This window comes from Gavia stellata, chromosome 16 (genome assembly GCF_030936135.1).
Source record: "Gavia stellata isolate bGavSte3 chromosome 16, bGavSte3.hap2, whole genome shotgun sequence".
Lineage (NCBI taxonomy): Eukaryota > Metazoa > Chordata > Aves > Gaviiformes > Gaviidae > Gavia > Gavia stellata.
The window spans coordinates 10,453,708-10,481,426 of record NC_082609.1 but is presented as its reverse complement, the minus strand read 5'-3'; the positions used below and the strand labels follow the sequence as shown (position 1 = coordinate 10,481,426).

General features: G+C 48.3%; 1 protein-coding gene across 1 annotated transcript in view; it reads right to left on the bottom strand.

Annotated features, from left to right (window-relative positions):
* NSD1 (nuclear receptor binding SET domain protein 1) overlaps positions 1-25,923 on the bottom strand; it is a 65,315-nt gene extending 39,392 nt beyond the window's left edge. Inside the window, exons 1-4 of the mRNA XM_059825377.1 lie at positions 25,252-25,923; positions 8,800-8,935; positions 5,596-5,768; positions 1,005-3,585 (exon numbers count right to left, since the gene is read on the bottom strand). Coding sequence (XP_059681360.1) covers positions 1,005-3,585; positions 5,596-5,768; positions 8,800-8,935; positions 25,252-25,923 — 3,562 coding nt within the window. The remainder of the gene's footprint in view (positions 1-1,004; positions 3,586-5,595; positions 5,769-8,799; positions 8,936-25,251) is intronic.
* Positions 25,924-27,719: the final 1,796 nt, after the last annotated feature.

Genomic DNA, 27,719 nt, shown 5'->3' with positions numbered 1-27,719 from the left:
AGCGACAAAACACACACAGGTTCAAAATTCTGTCAAGCTATATTAATTTATGATATTGAAAATATGTTAGAGCTATCTAGTTTGGTGAAATCTATGTAAAAATTTCTCTTGTTTTCATTAAGATTTGCTTCCCCAGATTCTTTGCAGAAGCATGAGGATGGTATGTGTTGAACATCGTTCTGCTGCACCTATTCCCTCCACACACACTTCCCCCCCCGCCTTTTTGGGCTTTAACCAAATATCGCCATCTCTGTGGGAGAGGTAGGGCTGTCTGACCTTGTGGTCCTCAGAAGCCTCCTCCTTCCTAGGTCATTTGCCTTCCAATGATGCTGCCTTACTTCTGCCTGCCATCTTCCAGACCCACCTCCAGCCCAGTCTCCCTGGCAGCTTTCCCCTCTTCTGTTCTCCCCTTCACCCCTCAGGCAGCCACACCAGAGCTGTAAATTAGGAAATCTGTGGGGTTCCCCCATTTATTATTAGCAGCTAATAAAATTCTACACTAAAATGCCAAAAAAAAACCCCCCAACACATTGTCTCGATGAAATCCTACAGAACAAACCAAAAGACAGACTCTATAGCAAACAGCACTAGGAAAAAAAAAAAAGAACATGCACTGAGGCTCAGTTTCCCACAACTTTCTAGCGCTGATCTATCCAGCTAACACCAAGCATGTGGCTCTAAGGAACACATTACAAAGGTGTAAGTTTAAAAAAAAATCCCAACTTGGAAGGGTGCTTATTTTACCTTTCACTGCGGAGGAACTAATGATTTGTAATGTCTTTAAACTTTCTGACCAAAAAGCTAAGCAGAATCCCATCATCGCTCTGCCTTCTTTGTTCTCCATGCTTACAGAGAACCCAAAACCAACATATCATACTTTCTTCAGCTCAGATGTATACATCTCCATGTTGTCAAACAGCCCCAAGTTCTGTAACTTATGCTTTAAATGAAAAAGTATAAAATGTATACAAATACACACTCTGGCGCAAGTCCAGCTCCCTTACCTTGTGCAGAGAATTCAGACTGGGGAGCAAAGTTGCCAAGCTCTGTTTCTGAGTCCATCACACTGTTGTTTGGCTTACCACATACATTCAAACGTTTCTCAACTAAGTCTAAATGATTCTCATAGTCCTGATCTGTCAGGTCTCCCTCAAGCACCTTTGAATGAGGGGAATGCCTACGTCCCAAGCACTCATTTCCCTTCAGTGAAAAGCCACGAGAATTCAGGCCAAAGGCACTCTCCAAGTTTCCTTGTTCCCTAGATCTACTGATGTGCTTATTAGATCTAGCACTGCTTTGGTTAAAACGCTGCCATCGCTTTTTGGGTGCTACGTGATTTATATCATTAGACTCATCACCAAGAGAGCTCTCACTATTTGCCTCTGAATCCAAGTCTGGACTCGCCCCATTTGCAGCAGAAGTACAGCTCTCAATATTTCTACCAGCTTCGGGTCTCCTTCCAATACGATCTAAATTGTCATCAGATAAACAGGCAGAGTCTTCATCAGTTGAATGTTCTGTTAAATCAACAGACTCTTTCCTCTCAGTATCTTCTGCTTCATTACCTAGAGGACTGGTAACCGAACCGTGAACACGGAATGCATGTTCTCCTGAATCTCTGGATAACCGACTTAGCAACTTACTTGGCCCTCCTGGTTTTAAGTCCTTTCTGTTTGAAACTGTTTTATCTCCAAGCTTTGATGACTGCTTAGATTTTGAACAGTTGCGTTTGGACACGCAATTTGTGCCATTTGTCCCAGAAACAGCAGTACTCGCGGGCTCCCTTTTACTAGTACCAATCCCCGTCAACTTGGTTGGAGGATTGCGTGAAAATGAGGAGTTGCTTATAGCGGAGTTTGGATTTACTGTTTCCTGAACACAATCTCCATTTTTTTCTATTTTATATGGGGGACCTACAATAGACAAGGACTTCAGACCACTCGCAGAATTGCTTCCAGAACCATCAGCTGTGCTGGTATTTCGAAATGGAACTATATTTTGGCCAGTCATCAGTTGCTGCTCTTTTGTCTTACTGTCATGCATATCCTTCAACATCATTAACAAGGTGCTGAATTTATAATCTGGCTCAATAGGCAAACGACCATGACCAGAGGCGGAAGAGAAAAGTAAAGGTACTGTGGCCTTTGGAGCGCCAGAGTCACTAGCATCATCATTCATGGACCGGTAAGAGAGCTCCTTCAGCTCTGACAAGACATGTTTCACCACAGCCGTTTCTATTTCAGCAGAATCCCTGGGTTTCTCATGCATGTTGTTTAACAGTTTCTGACCATCAACTTTTCCACTTCTCTGAAGAGAATCTCTCTGAAGGCCAGAGAAACCTTTGGTATCAGAAGAGCAGCGATTCATACCACCCTCCTCTTCTGCGAGAGAAAGCTTCAACCCAGCAACTTTTTCTTTATGCTTGCATTTTATACTCCTGATTCGGGGCAATTTCATGCTTTTCGGTTTTAAGATTGCTTGATTTGCAACAGCAGGCCAGGAGCAGTCCTTGGAAACACTTTGGGGAGTAGTGTGCTTGTTTGCCAGGGAAAGATTGTCATTTCTCACATCTGAAGAGCGCTCAAGAGCCATCAATGACATCTCAGCATCAGAGAAGCCTACTTCAAGCTCCCCATCTGCAAATTCAGCATCAAGTCTGCTGGTTACTGAACCCGCCAGAGGTTTGCGATCTCTGTATGACTTCTTCCTGGCCCTTCTGTTGCTCTTCTGAGAAAGATACATGGAAAGCTTAATGTTTCCACTTGACGTCATAGGAAATTCCTTCTCCACTTTATCTGAAGAATCACTAACTTCAAGAGCGCTAGAGGCTCTCTCTGAACTTTGGTCCATGGTATCTACATCACTGTTCCCACCATCTGAGAGGGAAGAGGATGAATCCGATTCAGTTTGCTTTTTCTCAATACCAGTATCAGATGCAGAATAGTGTATCTGTAATTTGGAACTGCACAAAATGCCCAGGGAGCTCTTCTCTCTCTCCAAAGATGCACTGGAAAACAAATCCCCTTGGAGCGTGTTCTTCAGAGCATCACTTTTACGATTCTCATAGTCTGGTTTCAAAGTTGTCTTTTCAAAACGTCTTTCTCCAAAGGAGGAAAGCAAATGGTTTTTCCTGGTGGTACTGGATGCTGTTAGGCTGTTGGCAATCCGGCGAAGTTCATGAGATGCATGTTTATCTGGTAGGTCCCCAACAATCATGTTTCTAACTATGCTCTCTGGCGGTTTTTCTTTAATTTCTCCCCTAGATGCTTCCCCTCTTGTGCCACTCTTTTTTACTCTAGTCCTTTTTCTGCTGTCAGAGCTCTTTTTCACATGTGGCTTAATGTGCAATTTTCCTTTTTCACTGGCCGGGTGTCTGGAGTCAAATGCCAAGGATTTAAAACATCCGTTAAGCTGCCTGTCCCTTTCTGCTCCGGGGCCATTGGCATAATATTCCAACTGCACTTCCTTCTCGCTGTCCAGCTCGCTGGAGTTGTGGCTGCACTTCTGATCCTCTGGCCCCCCAAGAAGAATGTCTTCTGCCTGTCCAACACTGACTTCCCATTTAGCCATAAATCTTTGAGGAACCTTAAAGTTGGATGAGACAAAAAAAGAGAAAGAAAAAAATTGATGGGGTAAGCAACAACATAAAAGTGAGATAGAGATGCACGAGGCACAGAACAGAGTGACAGTCCTGCACTTTGCATCTTTAAGACAATCACATGGATTCCCAGAGATTGTGCCTAGTGGACACAGAAAATACTCCTCCTGGGCAAGCACCCTGCACTCCTGCTGAGCCTAATAAAAATCCCTGTGCATTCCCAAAACAGCAAACAGGTCCCTGCATGCACAGGTCTCCCAGGAACCAGATGTCCTGGCATCCCAACACACCCTGAACACAACAGCCGGTAAAGAGGAATGCATATGGTATGGATCCCTGGCACAGAAATGCAAAGCAATAGACCACAAGCATCTCAAGGCAAATGCAGCATCCTTTTCCTCAAAATATTTGAGCAGACATGTTTACTTTACTCATTCTTGATTCTTCCTGCATGCCTTGAACTCAAGAGCACGATTCAACCTTCCCTCTCCATCAACTCACCTTGGTACAAATGTGAGATCCATACACACATCTACAATGTACTGTATTGAATTCAAGATATACATGACCTAGAAGTCTCCCAGCTTTAGCTCTGTACCTTTAGTATAAAACAAAAAGCACTCTCCATACTGGACAGGAACCTCTGCTAACATCTAAAACCAGCAAAAAACTTGTTTCTTATACACATGTGTAGTTCTTGGCTGCACAACAGCAAGTCAAAGGCTTCACAACTGCTCCTAAAATCAAAACCATTTCCAAGGCAGGAGGAACAACTCCAATTTCTGACACTTTTCCTTTAAAATAAACCCCACACCAACAAAATCTCATCTCAGCAGATTAAAAAAAGTTTTATGGAGCCTGGTAGCAAAGCAGCCAAAGACTCTCATCTTTACATCACATCTTGGCTTCCAGAGATGTAAAACTGGACACTTATGCGAGCAACAAACATTTGATTCCCTCTACTGCAGCCACACTGGTGCTGCCATTTACATATAGGATGATATTCTAGCCACGCAGCACTTCTAGGACCAGAGAAGTTACTTGGGAGCACATAACTAGTTGTTGGGGGGGTGCTGGGAACACAAGGAGAGAAGTCCTTAGAGAAGATATTGAACATGCTCTTGGAAAAGGAAAAACCAAATGAAAGCATTACACCTGGGGACTTACATCTGCAAAAGCGCATTTAATCTGATTGTTTTGCATTAACATGGGTTAAGTACTTAACTGTTAATAAACCTCTTGGAAAAAGAGAAAAAGAAAAATCAGACACCATTGCCTAGTATGACTATCTGCTATCTTACAGTAACGCAGTAGCCTCTGTACTTCTTCACTTTAGCAATTCTAAAAAGTTAATTTCTCCAGCCACCTTCCTGAAGATGTAGACCAGACCCCTGTGTCACATTACATTATACTGGCTACAACAGCTCAGGGCTGTTACGTTCGGAAACAGAGATGATACGATGAGCCACAAAACTCATTCCCACAGGCTCACTGACAAAGCATTTTCCAAGTCAAATTGTAAGTCCTAACAGATTTCTATACAGAGAATTGCTGAACCAGGGCTAAAAACCCCACTGCTTTATCTCAGTCAGTGATCTAGTGAAGCGTGCAACTCCACCTCTGCTTCAGATCAGCCAAAAGAGGCTGCCAGAGAGCACAGGAAGTTATTTAGAAGCGCACTGTAATAGACATCAGGAGAGGGCTGCGCCGCTGAACACATCTCACACCAGCAGAGACCTGACTCCTCTGCCTCTCAGAGCTGTCTAGGGCTATAAAGCAGCAGGCCACACCCCGACATAAAAAGAGAGCCTAGAAACTCCTGGCAGCTTATAAACTATGCTCGTTGTAAGGATGCAAAGAATCACTTCCCTGGCTGCGTTGCTGCAGGCACTGCAACAGAAGAAAGCTGTCGAAGTGCAACTCCAGGCATAAAGGAATACTTTGTACTGTGCAGATTCAAAGAATCAAAAACATATTAGAGAAAACAGATCTTTCACCTTATGTTTGTAGCCTTTTTCCTTTTGCTTTCCTCTTCTCCGAAGAACAGGCAGCTCTTCAAACTGATGTCTTCCTTCAAAGAGGACAATAGCTTTCCCAGCAACCCAGGTTTTCTCTGAAGGTTCTCCTAAGGCATCCACATAGTACTCTCGGTATGGTCTCCGATTGGAAACTATTTTGAGAAACATAACAGAATTAACCCCTTGCATGTAACTGAATAAAGACAGACAAAGGGAATCACAGGAAGTGGTAGCAATTTGCCAGTTAATTTCCAACTGCTTTTTGCTTAATAACATTCCCACATGAATGCCAGTTCTGGGGATTTCTAGTCAGAAGTCAGAGAGACCCCTTTGATCTCTGCTTTCTGTGTTGCTATGCTCTATTTCTGAATATATATATTTTTTCTTACAAACAGTTGACTAACAGATCTAAGATGGGTCATCTCCCTAGAGCAGAGACAACAGTTTGGCTGAAAAAAAATTGCAAAGAATATCCAAATAATTTTTTTCCCTGAGAGACACAACATATTAAGCAGGACATTTCTTTTTTGCTACTCCCTGATTAATGATTAAACAGTCCAGTCCACTTGACCGTTGGGAAAAGGCAACAGTGTGCCAGCAACACCCAGAAATGACATCCTTCTGGATAGGATTTACTCATACAGGTTGAACACACACCCACCCCCCCCCCGCCAATATATACCATCTTGTTCAATGCTTTGTTACCAGACAAACTTATTTAGGACATAAAACATCAATAGCAGCATTTAAGTAAGTACACACGTGCATGCACACTCTACAAGGACTGGTGCAACATGACAAACTGTTAGTTGTTATGAGTATCTCCATACATTAGGAACAAAGGTGCAGAGTAAAAGAAGAAACTCAATCATAAGGACACAATCAAAGATTTTTTCAAAGGTGCTTTCTGTGTGAGAATGATGAACAGACATAGTACAATTAAGAACTGAACCAGTACTGGGTGTGCTAGTGAAAAAGGACAGGTTACAGGCATTAGAACAGAGCAAACAAGGCTTGAACAAGGGATATAAACTCCTCCCTGCATTTCACTGCAATGTGTGCTTCATTCTCCTGGGAACACTTTCACCCTCTGAACATGTAGCCTAGACTTCGCAGCCCGTTTGGTTTGTGCTGTCTCTTCCAGGAGTGCCAGCACAGCGCGGCAGCCTGGCCTTCAGCGATGCTGACATTGAGATTCTGACCAAGACCACTGAAAGGATGACAAATAATGACCAGGGCAACATCAAACCGAGGGCAAAGATGACAAGACTTCATCCGTCCTATTCACAGTACTGGGAACTCAAGCCACTAAGCATCAATCTTCCAGCTCCAAAAATCTTCGAGTCAAGAGCTTGCAGAGAAAAGGCAAACCGCTTTAAATAAAACACCATGCCTCCAACCCAAGAGAAGACGTTTTTGCACAAGTGATGAGTTTGAAGCGACTTGCCTTGTTTTGAAGGGCTCGTTCCCTTGGCAACAGGAGAGCCCAGGCAGGAGGACTGGGCTTCCTACTGTGCACACAGAGCCCCTGCAGCTTCCCCTGCCCAAAAGCACCAGAGTTCAGATCCACCTGCACTGCCACTGCGGCATCGGGGAGGGGAGATGAGCAGATTACATACAGCCACAACCAAAAATGCAATTTTTCCCAGAGCTCTATTGGTTTGAACACAGATAAAACATGATGGGAGAGTCTATCGTGTAGCTGGAGATCAGACCTTGCTGGAATTTGTTAATAGCATGTTTCCTCCCTGCAGAATTCCATTATTAGAAATCCTCATACACAGGCTGAGAGGGGATTACTGGACAGCTATATACATTAAATCCTGCCCAAAACTTCATGGGGAAGGATGCGGGGGGAGAATATGTCTGGCATATCTTCTGGCAACATCTTCGACAGGAATTTCAGAGCTTGAAAGGGACTATTTAAAACAGCGTATTCAGTATTATCTAGAATCAGGATGAATGCCTCCCAAAGGATGAAAGGAAAGGTGGAGAAATAACAAGTAAGAAGACTACAGCAACCAGTCTTGGGGATGACAAGAGCACAATGTAGGAAAAGCTACTTCATGTCTCCAGAGAAATAGCAGAGGACTCTGAGCTGATGGCCACTCAAAAAATGTCTACTCACTCTCAGCACTTGGTTCTTCGGCTGGCAAGGGCCAGAAAAACTAGATAGAAATACATCAGTGAGAGGCAACCTCACCAGTCTACAGAGCTGTCAGTGGCAGATGGCACCAGTTCAAGGGGTTTCCAGTTGCCCACAGAACAAAAAGAATCAGAAGGGGAAAACAGGAACAAATAAATAAGCCTTTCCATTTGTGGCAGCCTCCCCATGGCAGCTAGTATGATTCTAAAAGCACTGTGAGAGCCTTCAAATAAGCTGCAATTTCCAAACAATCACTTCCCCTCTGTTCTCTCCATCACTCACCTACACATCTCTGCCTTGAGCTTCTAAGACTCTCTTCCTTTCTGGCTCTCCCCTACATTCATGCGCGCACAGCTGTCTTACTTCCCCCATCTCTTCCCCTCACACTCAGCTGGCTCTTAGTCTCTCTGACACACTATGCCCTAAACTTTCACATATGTGGCTCTACCTCCACGTTTTCCTGATACTTCCCCATAAACAGCCCCTTGCTTCCTTGTGCCAAACAAGAACAAAAAAAATTTTCACTTCCTCTCACACATTCCCACCACACCTTCAGGCATTCAGCAGTGACACTGTGCTACCCCACACCCCACTTTCCAGCCTCTCCAGCCTCCCATTATCCAAGCCTGGGCAACCCTCTGTGTCCTCACACACTCCAGGCTTCCCAGCTCTGCTTGCCCAGCCACTGCATGTCTCTGTCCTCACCTCCCTGATCCACCTGCTTTTTCTCTGCATCCCTTTTTCGAGAGGCTGGTCTTTCTTCTGCACTGCCCTGAGCTCAGCCCAGCTACTCATCCTTCCTATACTCTGGGAAGAAAAGCCTACACGTCCAACAGCTACATATGCCACGTGCCACTTTCATCAGCCTCAGCCCTGTCTTCCTCCCTGATCTAGGTCTACTTTATAGATCCAGGTCTTCCACAGTAGAGTCTATTTCTTCATACCTTTCAAGGACCACAAATGTTTTTAAAATCAATCAAAAACTGCAGCACCCTGCCATACACGCCTCCACTTTGTGGTCTGAGTAGATACAGTACCTTTCATTTTTGAGTGACAGTCCAGCACTGGGTCATGACAAATTGTGCATGGCCACCATGGGCGTCTGTTGAACTTGGCCCAAACAAGATCCCCAACTTCATACTTCACTGGAGTAGGTTTCTTCTTGGCTCGGATCTTTGGGGAAAAACCAGAACACAAGAAATCACTAAAGCTCCAGATGTTTTTAAAGAGATTTGCCTCCCCCCTGTGTGCAGATTACATCTGGCCACCAGAGACATTTACATTAAAAAGCAAGTCCTGATTTTACTTAGTGGCTCCTACACCTTCAAAGAACACGATGGTTCTCTCCTTCTGAAAGAACAAAACAATAAACCAGGGTTTGTGAGTTATTGTTGTTATTTTTTAGTAAGGAACATGACCTCTGATAAATGACTGCACTCAAACCACACATTTGAGCAGGTAAATATTTGGAGTCACTACTAGCCCCCATTACTTCACTAACACAAATTTGTTCATTTCAAAGGTTGCAGTGTAGAGAAAAAGTAATAGTAAGAGACAATGAAATATGGAAGACTGGAAGAAGGTGATGAGAACAGAAAATTAAGTGTTTATCAATTGGAAAAAAAAAGTTGGTATGTACAAGCTAATAACTTCTCAGATGTGTTCAGGAAAAACCTTCACCATAAAGTATTAGAAACCAAAGGCAGGTACAATCAGAAAAAAACATATGAACTAAAAATTAGGACATAAGAGCAGAACTGCCATTGCTCTGCCCCAAAACTACAGAGCAGGAGAAAAGGAGCACAACAGCAGTGATCCCCCCTCTACGAGACATATGGACACATGGACTTCGCCTGCCTCCAAAACCCACTTGCACGTATCAACTGTGTATAAACAGACACCTGAACCCACTCTGCTTCCCAGGGCTGCGCAGTGATCACAAGGACATCAAAATATTTCAACACACAAAACCCTAACGCTGCTTAATGCCATTTCTGCCCCACTATTGAATAGAGGAGAGCAGATCCCATGTTGTTTGCTAAGTACGTGCACTCTCTGGCAGTGGGCTACCCAGCAGGACCTCTGCCAAGAAGAGGATTCAGGAGCTTACCGGTGTTGTGACTAATTCAGCCACGATGGGGTACAATATGTTTTCACGGGCTACAGGAGTCCCTGTGGCCCAGCTGTGGGGTATCCTACCTGTTTACCACACCAGCCAACAACACATCCTAGGTAGGTTCAGCATTTTAAGAGCTCTAAGAAGTGCTGCAGATATTCTTCTTGCCAATAAGCATCAGCAATATGCTCCTCATTAAAGTAGCCATAGCACAAATACACACCTTCTCACTTCACTTCTCCATCCTGCTCACCACCCTTCCAGAGGAATGTCTCTTGCAATTCACAGTTCAACATCCTAGCAACTAGAACGCAACAGACCTCTCTAATAAAAGGTATATTCTGCTTCAGGTTGAGTTTCATGGGTTTTCTTCACGTGGTTAAAGAAAATACAAAAGGATAAACTCCTCTGTTACATGAAAAAAAGAAGGTAATGACATTAGAGACTACATTGCTGAAATTCTTCTCACTCAGTCATCAAAAGCCACGCAGTAACATTGCTGAGCAGGAGCTCAGGAACAGGGAACGTGAAGGAGCACCAGGCAGGGGGCTGCAGACCCTTGCTCTGCCACTGCCCTGCTGCAGCCTCCATGCCTCCACCGCACCAGACACAGGCTTTCTGGAACAAAAAGCTTGTGTTCTTCTTGTAAATGTGATTTTTGCCTCAATTTTTTTTTTTCCACATTTTTCAACCCTAGGCTTTAAGGTGCATATATATATATAACATAACTAACTGAATATGTCAAGTGCAGTGCATAGTACACACACAATGTACGTGCATCCTACTGACAACTGTAATCTGAGCACAGTCAGCTGGACGGAGCAGTAAAACTATGCTGGAGACCTGCCAAAGCCGTTCACACTGATCCACCTGAGGGACACCCGTAACTCCTGCCTAGAGGCAAGTCTGCATTTAAATCAACTCTTTGTCACCCTCTAATACCCTGATGAAAACGTGGCTTTCAAGAAACTATTTAGACAATGCTTAAACAGTTACCTCTCTTTCCGCAGCTATTCTCATTCCTCCCCAGTTTGCTCTCTCCCTTCGTGGCACTAGCAGTCAGATGTTGGCCTCATCATCACCCACCACAAAGGTCCCACCAGTGGGTCGAAGAGGCAGATCAGGAAGCACACCATGTTCTGATGCCCCGAGGAAGAGCCCTACACACTGCAGCAGGTCACTGTCTTACACTATTTTCTCTCCACTCCCCCTAAATCCCCACCAGCCGGCCAGAGATGCCTTCACATTAAAGAAAAAAAAACTAAGAGGAATGAAAACAGCAGTTATTTCCAGGTACAGTAAGTCTCTTCCTTTAAACTCTACTGCGTGATGCGAGAATTGCAGCCCCCAAGCATGTATTTCTTGGGCCAGAATACAACAAATTTAATTCCTATTACAATTAACATTTGCTATGCCAAGATCAAACTGCTAATATATCCCGATGGCCAAAAATTCAGCCCGGTGGTAATGGCGACTTTTCTGTGACCTAGGGAAAGCCCAAGTCTTTTTAAACACAATGAACTTCAGATGTAATCCCTACATATGGTCAGAGTACTGTTTACCTACAGAGCAGGGAAATGTTCAAGTGTTTAAATAACAACAAAACTTGTGAGCCACTGCATACCAGGTAAGTACCATGTTGTACTCCAGGGCAGATACCTGCTTTGAATTTCTTCAGTGTAAGAGACTGGGTTAGCGAGGAAGGGAAGGACAGTGTGTTGCTCCAGTGAGCAACATCACTGTTTTTGTACTGTTAGATGTTCTTCTAACGGGAGCGAGTAATGTCTACTCTGTTATCAACTGTTTGGCATTAATTTGCTGTTCAGATGGGACAAGCCACAGCCTAAACTCTAAATGATACACAGTATTTCAGCTCACTTTATGCTATTTTTTGAGAGAACAAGAATGTATCTTTTGGATGTTTTTAACCAAAACCTCTCCACCAATGCAAGACCCCAAATGACCACTCATCACTGAGGAAGGGGTCACAAGCTGAGGTTCAGCAGAAGGATTACACAAACACTTCTACCTTGAAAGGCACCTCCTGAATTTGTACTATGCCAAACACACCAGTCTTTGCAATTCACTAAGTGAAGCTGAGCACCTACTTTTGGTTATTTCATGAGAAAGCAGGCTTTCTCATACACAACTACACAAGCAGTATCTATGCCCTCCTGAAATTCTCACCATAAGGCAAATACAAAACATACAGAAACACAGAATCATAGAATCATTTAGGCTGGAAAAGACCTTTAAGATCATCGATCAAGCAAAGAAAGCTTACATTTCTGAATGATTTTATTATTGTACACATACTGCCAGTCCTCAACTGCCTCTCTCCAATCTTCCTCCCTTTAAAATAACCACATCATTAAAAAGTGACAAAAATTATGCTTATCCAGTAACCACTCTTGGCTACATCACTTGAAGCTGCTATTCAATCCATTAACCTTGCTGGAAGAAGCCGCACAAAGCACAAGTCCACAAAGACAGGCATATGCTGAAAGCCACGGAATGCACCTTTCCTGCAGCACTGCACATCTCTGTGTAACACCTACAGCAGTATCACCTCCAGCACAGCATGGCACGGCTGCAGACACCCCATGTGCCCCAACAGCGTGACTGGGGACCTGACCGTCTTGGCAGAGCCACAGTAAGACCAAACTGCACGCAAAGGGGCCGATATATATATTGTTACAGGCCAAGATTTTCAGTATCATGTACCCAAAGAGCACAGCTGCCCAGAGTCCAAGCACCAAGCTGCAGCCATCGTAGCCCTGCAAACTTCAAATTCAAACCTACTTTGGAAAGCCACCATGGAAATGCTTGGCCAAACCAGCCCTATTATAGTTTATTCCTGACTTAATTATAAACATGACATCGTTCCACGAAGCAAGGGACAGAACATGCTTTTGGAGAAAGGCTGGGGCAGCAAAAGAGACTGTGTGCGAGAAGGATGAGAAAAGAAAGAAGGAAGCCACTGACCCCCAAGAATAATGAAGGAAGATCCTGCCAAGCCTGTTTCAGGCAAGAACTGGACAGAATCAAAGCCAAGGAAGAAAATAAAAGGAGGAAGCATATCCAAATAATTAAACAATACAGTATAAACAATGATACTAATAGCCTTTTCCGCGGAGCATGCGGGCAGAAGTGCAGCAGATACCTGCCCAGGGCCCTGCAGCAGGAGCGCAGGGTATCTCGTGAGTAGATCTCACCACACTAGTAGCTGCCAGGTAAGTCACACCCCGCACACGAGCCAGCGCATACGTCAGTGCCAGGGGCAGAAGGCAGCAACAACTCTGCCCCATAAGTTTCCAATGCTCTCTTCAAACATTCTCATTCCTGGGGCAGCAACTCTCGTGCTTCTCCCTGCAGCCCATCTACTCCCAGGACTGCAAACAAGCTGTTCCCAATACCTACTTCTTAGTCAGAACTGGAAGCCTGGTGAGGGTCAGTCCACTGCCTTCCCCACCACCACCTTTTTTTCCTTAAAGTTCAACGATCTTTAGTTTTTTCCTGAACAGGATGAGATGACAAGTTCACCTACTTCCTAAGAGCCACCAAACCACCCCGAGATATGGCTGAACTGGCTGAAGATCAACAGCTCTTTGTACCAGAAAAAAAAAAACTAACAAAGCAAACTTGAGGGAGAGGTGACATTTGAAGGCACCTGGATTAGCCTGGGCTGAACAGCCTGCTTGAAGCAGTATCCACTAACACAACCAACCACATGGTTGGTGTCACAGGTGTGCCATGCCTAGGACACGCCACTCCCAACTCCTGCCATTTCACCATCACACAACAGGTTATTCGCCCTCTGCCCTCACAAAGGAGGGGCGGCAATGGGGACAGATTCTCTCTATTAAAAGCACTGCCAGAATGAGTCTGGAAGGGCATTGCTAAAGCTGTCCCAAAAGTTTTCACGAGGTGGTGCTTCCCTCCAGCTAAAGTTCAACCTGACTGAGTTAATTTACAGTTTAAGAGAAAGCAGATCAGCTTCAAGTTCAGCTCTCTGAGCTCAGGCTTATCCTTCTGTCCTGAGTCTATACAGTTCCTATCACAGGGGGTCTAGATCCTTTAACTCCAGTCATAGAAATGAAGCAGCGATGGCTGCAACTCTCATACAGTGACTGCTGCTGACAGTCGGAGAGAGTTAAAAGTACAACTCCTACCACTATCCTGCTCTTAAGGGTGGGAGGGTGGAAAGAAGTCTAAGTGATCCACTGTTCATAATTTCACTCAGTTCCAACACTCATGCACTTAGAAATGAGCTAATACAGATAGAAGACAACAGGAATTGGGAAATAATCTTTGCTTGTGAATGTTGCATGGAAAGATAAAAAGGAGATGAGATTAATAACAACACTGAAGCAAAATCAAGAATTGAAATCAGTAACTGCTTGTGACGAAAGCCAAAAAATAAATTACCATTAGTAAAGATTCTTGTTTTAAAAAAGCCTTTCTGAAATCAAACCCAAATCAGTCAAAAAAACATAAAATGGAAAGAAAATTAAATTATATCTACTTCATAGCTTAAGAAGTATTTGAAGCCAAGCAAGAAGAGGTCATCAAAGTTTCCTCCATACAAAGTAGCATTACCAAGCATATGAGCTTTAAGCCTGTACAGAGAGAGGCTGCGATGCTGCACCTGCACTTCTGCAGAGCAGCAGCCCTCTGCGCTCCGCTATGAGAAAACTTACATGAATAAATCCCTGCACAGGGAAAAGGGTAAGCCCAGCTGGAGAAAGTATGTAAAAAACCCACCCAAACCACAACACCTGCATGGTGTATCTGCTGAAACCATCACCTCCCTCACCAGAATAATCCTCACGCTGGCACTTAACTTTATGGCAAGCTTCAAGTCAAACACAGGAGTCGGAGAAGCCTGCTGGAAACCCACACGCAGCCTGCGCTGCTGGGGACTAGGGGACATGCTCTTTGTCCCCCCACTGCTCCAGTCTTCCTTCAGCTTCAGCACTGCAGCGAAAAGCAAACAGGCGTCTGACCTACATTCGTGTCTGAAAAAGTATACTACCTCTTATCTGGGACCATTATCACACAGAAGTGTTAAATGCTCACTAATTAAATATTCACTAGCAAAAAATACAGCAGAGATTATGATACAAGCCAAACTCCTGTTATCTACACGCTTGCGGGTATTTGTTGTCTTTGGCTAGTTTTTAGTATCCTTTTCCAGGCTGAGGCAGCCTACAAACGCAAAGGGTGCTATGTACGCATGAACTACTGTGAAAGGTTAAAATAAAGAGAGCTGACTGCACTAATTGGGTAATTCATATATCCTGAAGCATTTCTATCACGTTCAGGAGTTAGAAACGTACGGATTTTAAATACAGAACGTACTGATGTGAGAACACCAAAGCCTCGGATATCAGGGTAACTGGTTAAGAGTATCTCTGTTTCACTGCTTTAATGGAGATCATTTTCCTTATGGATTGGATAGAACAGCAGTGTGATAGAAAGCTTCAGCACTTCAGCATCCTAATAATGAGAAATGCACCTGACAGCAAGATTTGAGGAAGGCAGGAGGAGGAAGTGGGAGAGAAGGTATATGATCTCACCCAGATCCCCAGTGGAAAGAAATCCACAGACACACAAACATACAGAAGATTTCAAACCACTGCCAGGAGCCTGAAACAGAGGAAAAACTCTCACACTTGCCTATCTGCATACATTTTAAACGATAAACCAAGTTGTCTTTAAATCTGGCTCTTTTAATCAGCACTAATTGTTTCAAACAAGAGAGGAACCACGGGCATTACCAGAACTTTGCCAAGTCTCGCAAAGGACAATATCAATAAATACCTTCTTATGTCACAGAATTAACAAAAAAACCCCAAACTGAAACCAGGTCATCAGCTCTGCCCCCTTTTCACCCTTACTTTTGTGCTCCTTTATATTATCAAACAAACTGTTCACAACTAAGACATCTGATAAATGCAACATTTGTTTTCAGAAATGGAGTTTCTAAATCCATGAAATGAAAAACAGATTCAAACTGTGCAAAATGAAACTTGGCTATTCTACTTTATATACGTAAACTGCATCCATTACAGCTTAAGCTATAACCGGAATAAAGCAGTACTAGAGAACAACATGTACACAAAGTGCAAAGAGTGAGTACCATATTAGATCCTCAACAGCTAAAAATTCAGAGTTTGGGTTGAATTAAATGTGTAACTACTAACACCTGCTTGTTGGTTGTTTTGGCTTTTTTAATTCCTTGGGCTTCTTTAAAAGCAACAAACATTTAACTGGGGCTTGCAAATGTAATCCTCTGCAGAAATTATGATTCGCCCACAGAAGAAGGTACAATCCTACTTTGTTAGTCCAAATGCAAAGATGCCACTTACCCAAGACCACAACCTCCTCAAAACGAGGTGGTATTCAGCGTGCAAATCCCCCCTGGCCCAAATGAACCATTTTTCCAAAACAAACAAAAACTCTAAGTGTTCTGTTCACATAAAATTAAATTTTAATTTGCATTTAAAATTTCAACTGCTTTTGCTGAATCCCTACTAAAAATGAAATCAGAATTTTTGAACACTAGCACTGCAATAAACTTACCTTGTGCTTATTTATTTCTTGATATCCACACTTAGAGCCATGCCCTGAGCAAGGTTCATGCTTCAATCATCAGGTCCTGCAAGCTTATGCTTCAGAGAGGCTTCCTAACCTTTATGTTGTGAATCCAGCTTCCTAAACATACTCACGGCACATACTGTGAGAGGACAGCCAACTAAAATTAAGAGGAATCTGATTTGTTCCACTGCTGCTATTTAGAAATCTGTAGGCAGTCACCACATTAGCCAGAATAGCAAGAAGTCTGAACGGGTGCTTGGGAAAACCAAACAACAAAGTAACATCAGGGCAAGCAGAGGAACTATTAAAAGGTTGATAACCACCCTGGCTCCTCACCCTTCTCACATTAGGCAACAGGTAGGTTTCTATGTTTCCACCAACAGTGGGAGGGAAAGTCATGAACACACTCCTCCAAAACAAGAGGAACATGGAAGCTTCAAGCAAGACTCAGGGCAAGAACCTCGCTGCACGCTCAGCATCCAAGGCCCCACAGGAGCTGAAAAAACAAGCTGGAGGTTTCCAGTGTGCTGAGATACTACTGTGCAAGGAATTCTCTGTTCACTTTTTCCTAAAAAATACCAAATCAAAAGGCACCCCATCCTTTGGCTATTATGCAACACTGTGTTGAATTGCTCTACCCAGCTCAGCACTTCTGGTTTCTCACACACAAAAGTCAAATTCTGCATGTCTGAAAATGAAAAATGAGTCCCCAGTGCACTAGTTCTGATGAGTGTCTGAAAGTTAATACAAGTTACATGCTATTTTCTTACCTATAAAACTGGGCTTTTTTCTGAAGACCACAGCAGTGTGAATGTGCCATCTCCAGCAGCATTCGCAGCTGTCCAATACCATATCTAATCCACAGAACAAGCTCCCTATCAAGAACTCACAAGAAAAGCTTTGCTTGGCAACCCTACCTGCTGCTCCCTACCCCAGCACTTCAGCCACCTGCACCCCACAAGGAATAGGATGGAGAGAGACATGGGAAAGCCTCCAGGACTGGAGACGTGCTGCCCTTTCCCTGTGGTTCACTCACCGACAGCACACCCAAACCACTCCCTTCCCCAATGCCACGCACATCGCAAGCAGTGCCCCTTCCACCTGCAGAGCCACAGCAGCAATGCAGCCCCAAAGAGGCAGCAGGCGGATGCCGCTGGCTGCCAGACAAGCCATTCCTCTCTGCATCGTGCAGCTCCATCACTGCCAAGGCTACAACCAAACTGGGCAACAAGCTGAGTGGGTCAACTTAGTACAAATCTGCTGCTCACGCTGCGCTAGAGACAGAAGTGAAGGTGCCCCATCAGGACAGCCTGCCCTCACAAGCGCTGGGAAAGAGACATGATACCAGAGGACTTTTCTCCCAGTTTCTTTTTGCCATTCTTCCAAAGACCCAGGTGAGATAAATCTTTTTAACAAGTGCTTTTCCATCCTTCAACAGAGGCAAAGCACACTGCTGAAATTCCTCCCAGCTTCATCAATGCTTTTGGACACAAGAGGGATGCGCACCAAGTCCATCTTTATCTCTGTTGCACATTTAATCACTGCTGCAAAGCTATTGTGAGTAACCACACTGAAACCAGATTTCTAATTTAACAAGAACAGAGAACTTCAGCTGGCACCTGCCAGGGGTGTCAACCTCTGTCTCCCAACACACAGCAGCATCTTCCCCTCTCCTGGGCACTGGAGTCAGCAGCACCCGCTCAGATCAGCCAAAGCAACACCCATGCTCCTACCCAGGACTGAACCAGTGGGACACCCAACTCTCCACCTTCCAGTCTACCTCTGCACAGCAGCACAACTCTGCAGGCATGCCAAACTCCCTCGTGCTACCATTCAGCTCCCTTGCTGCAGCTACCTGCTGGGACAAGCATGACATGTTCCTGAGGGAGCCCAAACACACACCTATGCCCTGCACGTGTCCTCAGTAACACTCCCACTGCCACCCTGTTCCTGCACCACTGGCAAACCTTGCCAACTGAGCAAGGAGGCCCCTTTAATCCCCAGGCACAACTGCAAGGACTACGCTCGAGCATCTCCAAACCTAAAAAGCACAGGACGTCCTACCTGCACCCGACTCTGACCTCCCTGCAGGCTAAACCATTAATTGCTCTTTGCAGCCCTCCCCACAGAGCGGTGGTATGGCAATGCCAGTGACCAGTCACAGTCCTGTCCCACAGCACACCAGAAAGCCCTAAACCCTCTGCACCAGCGCCAAGCCATTTCTTTGATGTCGCCACACCTTTCGGTTTCCAACACCGGCTTGACCTTAACCAGTAACACCATGCTCAGGCCAACACACCCAAAAGTAACATTTAAACTTCCAGTAACTATTTCAGCAAATCAAACTACAACGTTTATCAAGCACTCTTGCAACACGGGAGAGCAGCAAGCCAGGCAGGGGATGGCACCCCTGCCTGCTCCAGCAGCGACCCACAGAGCAAATGCAACATTACATTTGACTCAACATGAAATTTACACAGGTCAGACACTGCAACTAACATTTGCAACAGGTTTTGCAACTCAGCAGTCTGCAAACTCACAGCCACAGAAAAATACTCTGATGCCATGAAATTATATGAAAGCAAGCAAGGCTATTGTTGATAGGTCTAAATTCGCTAGACAAGAGCCTGCACCTGGGAAGTGTTTAGGGGTCCACAAATCAATAGAGGTTGAAAACTGCTGCTCTAATTCAAAGCAGACTCGCTTACAGACCTTTTCCACCCATTAACTTGGAAACCCTGGCAATGCCTTAACCACCATAAAGGATTTAACTCCCATTTTACTGAGCAAAGACTGCATTGCACAGCACAGATGGCTCCATACAGAGAGAACAAAACATAGGTCACATTTTTCTGGTATTAAAAATGCCATTAAATTGATATTTTAATACTTTTTTTCCTAAACTCCCAGGACAAGTGCCCCCCTGATAGGATTGAGTTTCTTTCTTCAGGTGTTTCTATTCCCTGTGCCCTTCTAAATGCCAGAACAAATAACTGAAAAAACAATCAAAATTACTATATACAAGAAGCTGTCAGTCACAGGCAAGAAAAACAGAAGTATATTCTAAGCAACTAGACTGAAAGTTGATCATCACCCATAACACTTATTTTTGAGTTAAAAATGTCTTTAAGAAATACTGTCTCAATTATAACTCAGAAAAATAAAACTTTTTTTCTTGGGACTCAGGTAACTTGTTAATCATATTCAGAGTTGACACCTCTTCAGTGAGCTACGGATTTGTTCAGTTAACACGGGGAAATTAAAAAACTAGTAATCGTTACACATCACACAGTTTAACCCCACTTCTGGGAACAGGGTGCAATGAGAAGCTGCTATACTGCAAGCGGCAATCAACAAATCCACGACATCATGCAAAACAAAAATATGTTGCCCTGAAGTCAAACATTACTGCTACAGCATCAAACCAAGCCACTACCATTGATTTTAGCATGGGCTTAGAAGAAGCTGTAACAGCAGAACTAGAATCATTGTACCCTCAACAACAGAAGATTTGTTAGAAAAAAAGGTTCAAGTTCTGGGAGATGCACTTTTCCAAAAGAATTACCAGCAGGCAAATACAAAGACAGTTAGCAGAGGTAGGAGGCCTTAGAGGCAGCATGCATCCTGAAAAAGCACCTGTAAAAGCCAGTTTTGTTGCTACTGTTGGTTGTTTCGTCCTGTAACAGTAGATGTACTAAGGATGCCACACCGTATAGAGCAGAACTGCACTGCTAAATAGCTGAGTGAAGTCTACACTCCTCTGGCAACAACCTTCACCAGAGACTTTAAGTATTTATGACTGTGGACAGTATGTTAACCAGGACACTGCTTGAACAAAGTCTCTCTTACCCAAGCTTTAAAAGTTAAGTTTTAAATATAGAAAGCACAAACAACATAGAGGTTTCTGCGATTATATTCAGCAAAACCTCACCTTCAAGACTGTCCAATCTGTGAGAAAATACCTCCAGTTTTGCTATTGGCACACAGACACGTTCAGCTTCAGAGAGGTGCACGGCCCCATATGAACTGCAAAGGCATCGATCATTCAAATTTCACACTGGATGACAGGTAGCCAGAACATCCATATTTACTTGAGAAACCACATCATTTTCTGTAATGTCATGTACACAAACAGATATTTTGCACCTAATCAGCAATACGAGATTAGAGAACAAATACAAATGAAACAAGGAGAGTAAGAGCAATCACAGCCAAATGCTAGAATAAATACTTCCAGGATCCAATCCGCTGTGCAGGAGAGCTCTAGATCCCACAGACTGTTCAAAAACTGCCATCACTTAAAGCGAGCTGCTCCTCACACCTAGGGTACACTGTCCTGCTGTGGCAGCATCTTAACACCCACCCATTCACACCGCCATGACAAAGAGGCGATGGAGTGCCATCACATCATGAAAGCACCAAAGTCATTAAGGACCCCAAAAATTTATGATCGACCACTAACACAGCCCAGGACAGTGCTGTAACCATGGAAATATTCATTCTTCTGGATGCCCACCACGGTTTAAGTCCTTTGCGGGTTAAGTTTAGAGCTATTTGAGACATGAATGCACTTCAGTACGGGGGGCCCAGTGGATGCCAGAAGACTGCACAGCCAGGCGAGATCCAGCTACATGCTCTTTTCTGAGAAAAAAATTCTTCCAAACAGTGTAAATCTCAAATGGCAAAGAGGGATGTGTGCAAGATCAGACACACAGGGCCAGTAGTACACCGAGAGCCTGTTCTCACCAGGTGCACACAGAGGGAGACCATGCCCGCAAGAAGCACAGGCGGCCAAACGGAATTAATCTCCCGATCAGGAAGATGTCAACTGACCAAGGAAATTTATGTTCCCTGCTCAAACAAACCACTGCCGTGCCTATTGTATCTCAGGGATATAATGTTACCAGTAGTTAGATATACCTCAAATCAACAGTCTGTAGTAGGAGATTCTTTCAGAAATGTTTACAGGAGTAGCAAGTATCACGTGGCATTGGTTCCTTTATTTTATTTTTAGCAAAGAGAGAAATGGCACTCGACATGTTAGTTAATAAATGAAGAACCAGAGTAACTCTCACACAGGGACACAAACACTTTATAACGAGAGTACTCTCCCACAGCAACAGGTTGCAACAGAACTCTGAAGTTCATCACGGATTAATTCTAGGGTTAAAGAGAGGACTTTGCTGGCCTTCAGTACCTCTAACACATTGCATATGGTGTGGTTTTGGTAAAGCAAAAACCTTCCAGGAGCACTACACACATGCCCTACCCATGCCTTACATCCAGCCACTGGAAGCAGCTATCCTTAGCGATGAAAGATCTGGCTCTGGATTTCCCTGTACCTCATTTCCTCACTGCCATTACCTGTACACCACACTCCTACAGCGTGGAGCTGGACAACAAGGAAATAGTATGAGAAGAATGAAAAGCAACATTGAGCAAGTGCCTCACGCGAGCTCTGCACATCCTGCAGCCTAAAGCCATCAGGGTCCTGTGGAAAAAATAGCTTGTGAATGCGTAACCCAGGACCGTACACTGCATAACATGCATGCACCAAGAGTGGCACAGACGTACTCGAATCCAAGAACTCTGTTTTTCAATGCTCAACTCTGCAAACCAAATGACCCTAACATACTTTGTGGGTAGCAATTAAAAACCAACAAACTGGCAAAGCGAAAGCTAGGTAGCATGGCACCCAAAGTTATGTAAAAAAGCAGAACTTTAGCAGGAGAGTTCTGTCAGAAACTAGTCCACCTGCTCCAATTCCTCAGCAACTGAGTTCAAGCAAGACCTACGGCGCTCAGACCTTACATGGCTCCATCCACCCTCCCCAGAGCTGGAGCCTGGGCCCAATTCTCCCTCCAACTCCACATAATGCTGTCCAGGACTTCTACAATTTGCAAAAGCCAGGAAAGCACTAAAGACAAGCTCACGTCAAGATGGTAAAAAACAAACACAGAAATTAAAAAACAACCGCCCATTTCAATTTAAATGGCAATAACCCAACATGTGCACAAGGAAGTAAGCCAGCAGCTGCCAGCAGCCACTGTATCGTCACTTCTGGAGCAGAAGTAAGACCCAAGAACCACTGCTATAATTTCCTTCTCTTCGACACAAAAATCTGTCTGTAGCTGCTGGGAGCATGGAGAGCTTCAGTCAACCTTAACCAAAATTAACTTGATATTCAAAATAACTTCACTTCAGAATATGCACATCCCTCTTTACAACTGAATGCTTACCTGAGCAACCTCTCCCCTGTTTGGGGCAATGTTTGAGAGCAACGGATGCCAGGGCTATTAACAAATCCCCATGCAAAACAATACCTGCCACCACCCCTCCTACCCAGAGGCATTACTTAAATGCTGGACTTTGCATCCCACTAAAGACTAAACCAAATGCTGCCCCTTCTGCTGGAAGCACTCTTGATATTTGGGAAATCAGCCTTTTCAAAGCAAGTTTGAAGTGATCCAGTGAAAAATTCAAAGCTTGCAAGGGGCAGACACAGAGGTCTAAGACCCACGCACACTTTCCTCTTGGCGAAACAGGAAGTTTGAGCAGCAGTGGGCATACTCAAAGCTGTGAGCTTCAAGAATAAAAGCTCTGAGAAAATAACGCTGTAAGGTGGAGGAGCCCCATCATCAGGCTGGGTAAAGGCAATTATCTGAAAGAATAATCCAGCTATGACAAGCCACCCTAAAAACAGCAGTGCAGAACTCCTGGGGGTTTGTGGTTGTTTTGGGGTGTTTTTTTGTTTTACGTTTTAGCAGGCTCCCAAAAAATGTTGATTCCAGTTACCCAAATACAAATGGGACTGGAATTAAATGCCGACATGAATACGTGATCTGAGGAGCAAGGCTGGTTATTTCTAGCTACTATGTCATGTTCAACAATTAAAAGACTTAAACTGTCTCACTGGTCACTTGGCACAGAGAAAAACCCCTATCTCTTCCCATCCCACAAGCAGCAGGGCTAAAATGAAGGACCACTCGGACAACCTGCATGTACTTACTACAGGAATCACTGCAAGACTCAAGGAGAGAAGGATCCCAGGCTGCCTAAAAAATGCTTTTCCTCTTTATATTTTTTTTCTGAACACAGCTATGCTTTTAAGTCACCAGAAAAATACAGCAAGGCTAACGTCCGTACTACAACACACAGGAAGGCAGTTTTACTGAAAAGTCAGCCCCTCACTGCATATTCAAATAACAGGCTCAATCACTAAGACAGTTTTGTCACCGTACAAGCTGCAGTTCTGTGGAGCACGTCATAAAGCCACTGATAGCAGAGGCAAGTGTTGTGAAAGTACCTCTGCTAGCTTCTGTTTACAAAGTGAGACCCTCCCACAACTGCATCACTGAGCACATGTCTGCTGAGAGATCCCCGCTTTGCTCTGCAAAACAAAGCTAAGTATATGCACAAACCTCAGATCGACAGCAGTCTCTTACCCCCCAAAGACGAAAGACTGAATCTCCATAAGGAGACTGATTCTTCCCAAGGAACACTCAAGAGGATCCGCGACCCAGAGCCAGAGCTGAGCCCAACTGTGCCACAAACAAATTAAGCTGCTGTCAGTATCTTCCTGAAATCACCCCTTCCGTGGGCACTCTGTAACAAGTGCTCCCCCACCTCCCAGAACACACAGCAGGAACACGGCATGTTCCCAAATCAACGCAGGTGAAAGCAAGGATTTCTCCCCAAATGCTGCATGCACCAGTAGCATCTGTCCGGCATCAGTGGCTACACTGAAATTAAAGAGAGCAAGATGTTTTTGGCGTCAGTGCTGTGACATGAGTTAATTTTCACACGCTGCATCAAATAATACTTAAAACCCAGAGCAGCCTCCAGTAAGGAACCGAAGTTTACAAAAGCATACTTAAGAAATACACAAAAAATTTGTTGAAGAGCTGCAGGAAATATATATACATATCTGCAAATAAAAAAAAAAAAAATCACACTGGAAATCAAAAAATTATGCTTGCGTTCAAAAACACACTGAACAAAAAAGTTGGATGCACCTAACTCCTTTCAGAACTCTAGAAGTTGAAACAGTTTTGCTTCTTGTTAAGCGTATTAGAAAACACAAATTCCTTTAGTTTGAGGGTAGAGAGAAATTAGAAGGGGGAAAAAAAAAATGTCAGCCTGAATAACGGGCAAGGTTTCCTGCCCGTGAGATCTGTCAGGCCATGACACAGCCCCTCCCTGGCCATCGCCGAAGTCTCACAGCTTGGGTACCTCAAGCCAGGCCAGACAAAGAGAGCCGTCTGACAGCGTTAAAGCCGGAGCAGGCAGGAGAGGGGAAAGCTCTCCTCCTGCCCTTGTTACCTCCAGTGCGCCCAAAAAAAAGCTTGTAACGGGGAAAAAACTCCACCGCAACTTTGCGGCAATCCGCTCTTCTCGGGTGGAGGGATGGTGCCTCTTACTCCCGAGGGGAGAAGGCGGCGCGGGGGGGGCCGCGGCTGGCCGCGCCGGGGCACAGGTGCGCGGCAGTGCCCGGTGACAGCCCGCGCTGGCCGGCGACCCCCGGCACGGCAGCGCCGAGCAGCTCCCGACCGCGGGCCAGGGACGGCCGCAGCGCGCCCCCGAGGCCGACAGCCTCCCCCCGCGCCTCGGCAGGGTCCCCTCGGCAAGATGGCTGCCCGCCCTCGAGGGTGCCGGCTGCGAGGCCGCCCGGCCCGGCCCCGCCGCACCGCGCCCCGCCGGCCTCCGCCGCAAAATGGCAGCGGCCGCGGCCCCCCGCCCGGCGCCCCCCCGCCCGCGCCCCGCCGGTGCTTACGAGCTGAAGGGCCGCCGCCGCGGCGGCAGCGGCGGGAGGCTCCGGCTTCTCCCCGAGGCCGCCGTCCGGCACCGTCGTCGGCACCGGCTCGGCCGGCTGCAAGCGGGGTGGCGGCGGGCTGGCGGGGCCCTGCTGCGGCCCGGGCCGGCCGCGGCTCCGCTCCCGCGAGCCGGCCTCGGCCGCCTCTTCCTCCCCGTCCACTGCCGCCTCCTCCTCCTCCTCCTCCTCCTCGTCGTCCTCGTCCTCCTCCTCCGGCGTCTCGGCGCCCTCCTCCTCCTCCTCTCCGCCGTCCCGCAGGAGCAGGGGGAAGGCCAGGGCCCCGCGGGGCGCGTCGGTCGCCGGGCCGGGTCCGCCGGCGCCGGCCGCCGGGTCCTGCGCCGCGGGGAGGCGGGGGGGCGGCGAGCCGGGGTCGGGCAGGGCCTCAGCGCCGTCGGCGGCGCCGCCGAGGTACTCGGCGTTGATCATGGAGGCCAGGTCCTGCAGCCGGCGCAGCGGGATGTAGCAGGACGAGGGGTCCTGGCCGTATACGGGCTTGGCGGCGGCCAGCTGCATGGCGGGCGGCTCGGGGCCGCGGCCCTCGCCGAAGGGACCGCCCTTGGCCTCGGCGGCCGCCAGCGAGGTGCCGAAGGGGACGAGGCAGCTGCGGCGGCTCACTTCGCAGGCCTGCTCCATGCCGGGCCGCGGGCATCCACCTGCGGGCACAGCACAATGGGGTCAGCCCGGCCGCCGCAAAATGGCAGCCGCGCCCGGGGGCCCGCTCCGCTCCGCCGGCCCCGCGCGGGCCGACGCAGCCGTCGCCGCGCTAGGCCCAGGCCGCGGCCCGCCGCCCGGCACGGCACGGCACAGCCCGGCCCGCCTGGCCTCGGGCCGCCCGCCTCGCCGGGCGCCGCCGCCCCGGGGGGCGCCGCTCACCTGCGGCTGCCGCGGCCGGCTCGCCGCCTGCCCCCGGTGCGGGCCGAGAAGGAGACGCGCCGACCCGGCCCGGCCAGGCCCCGCCAGCGCTCCTCCGCCGCCTCCCTCCTCCCTCCCCCGCATGCGCGCGCCCGCCGCCGCCGCCATCCCGCCGGCGCGCGCCCCGCGCCTGCGCGCGCGCCCCCCGCGCCCGCTCTTGGGGTGCGGCGGCGGCCAATCAGCGCGCGCCCGCGCGCCCCCCCTCACCCCTCGGCGGGTGCCCCCCTCCCCCCCCCCCCCGCGCGCCGCCCGCCCGGGGGGGTGGGGGAGGGGAGGGGGCGCTCAGTGCTGCCCCCCCACGGCGTGCCCCGCCGCCAGCGGCCGCCCCGCGGCCCGGCCTGCCCCGCCGCGGCCCCGCTCCCCGCCTGCGGCCCGGCTCGACCGGCCCGGCCCGGCCCGGCCCGGCCCCGCGCACATGGCGGCCCGGCCCGCCCGGCCCCGCGCCCTCGGGCCCGCCGCCCCACCTCCATCTTAGGCGGCGGCGGAGGGGCACCGGTCGGCCCCGCCGGGACGGGACGGGACGGGACGGGGCGGCCCAGCCGCGCCTCACCTGCGGGCCCTGGCCGGCCGCCGGCCCCCCCCACCCCCGCCTCGTCGGCCGCGGGGCCGGCGGGCAGGCCGCGGGCCTGCGAGCGGCGGCGGAGCGGACGCCAACAAAATGGAGTCGGCCGGGCCCTGCGCCCCGGCGGGGCACCCGGCGGGCGGCGGCTCCTGCCCGGCGGCGCGGGCCGCCCGCCCCGCCTCAGCCCCGGCCCCCATCCCAGCCCCGGTCCCAGCGGGCAGCCAGCGGGGCGGGGGTCGCGGGCCGCCGCCCGCCCCCGCCGGGCTCGGGTTACCCCCTGCCATTGTCCGCCGCGCCCCGCGGGCCGGCGCCCCGGCCGCGCTCCCCCGCCGCCCTCCCGCGCACCGGCGGGCCGGGCCGTCGCCCTCCGCGGGGCCCGCCGTGCCGTGCCGTGCCGTGCCTCGCCTCGCCGAGCCTCGCCTGCCGGGGAGCGGCGCCCGGCTGCCCGCGGCCTGGCTGTCCTCGCCGGGCTCCGCCGCTCCCGGACAGCGAGCGCCGCGCTCCCGCCCGCCCTCCCGCCGCCGAGCGGCGCGCAGCCGGCCCCGCGCCCGCCCGCTCCGCCGGGCCGGGCCGCCATCGGCGCCCCGCCACCCCCCCTCGGCCGGCCGGCGGCCCCGCGGCGGGCGGCGGCGGCTCCGTCGCTACCTCCAGATGGGGGCCGGGGTCTCCGCCGCCAGCCGCGCGGGTCCGGGCGCCGCGCCACGCCGCCGCCGCACCGGCACGGCTGGGCAGGCACGGGGCGGGGGCGGCCGGGCGGGGGGGCAGCGGCCGGGGCAGCGCAGGGATGTGGCACCGGGGCGGTGCTGCCCGGGCCGCGCGGGGGGCAGGGCCCGGCCACCCCCCGGGGTGCCGGGCGGGGAGCTGGGTGCCGCCGCGGGGCTCGGCGCGGCGGTGCCCGGGTGGACCCGCTTCCCCTGCCCGCCGCTGCCCTTTGTTTCCACACCGCCCCCCCGCC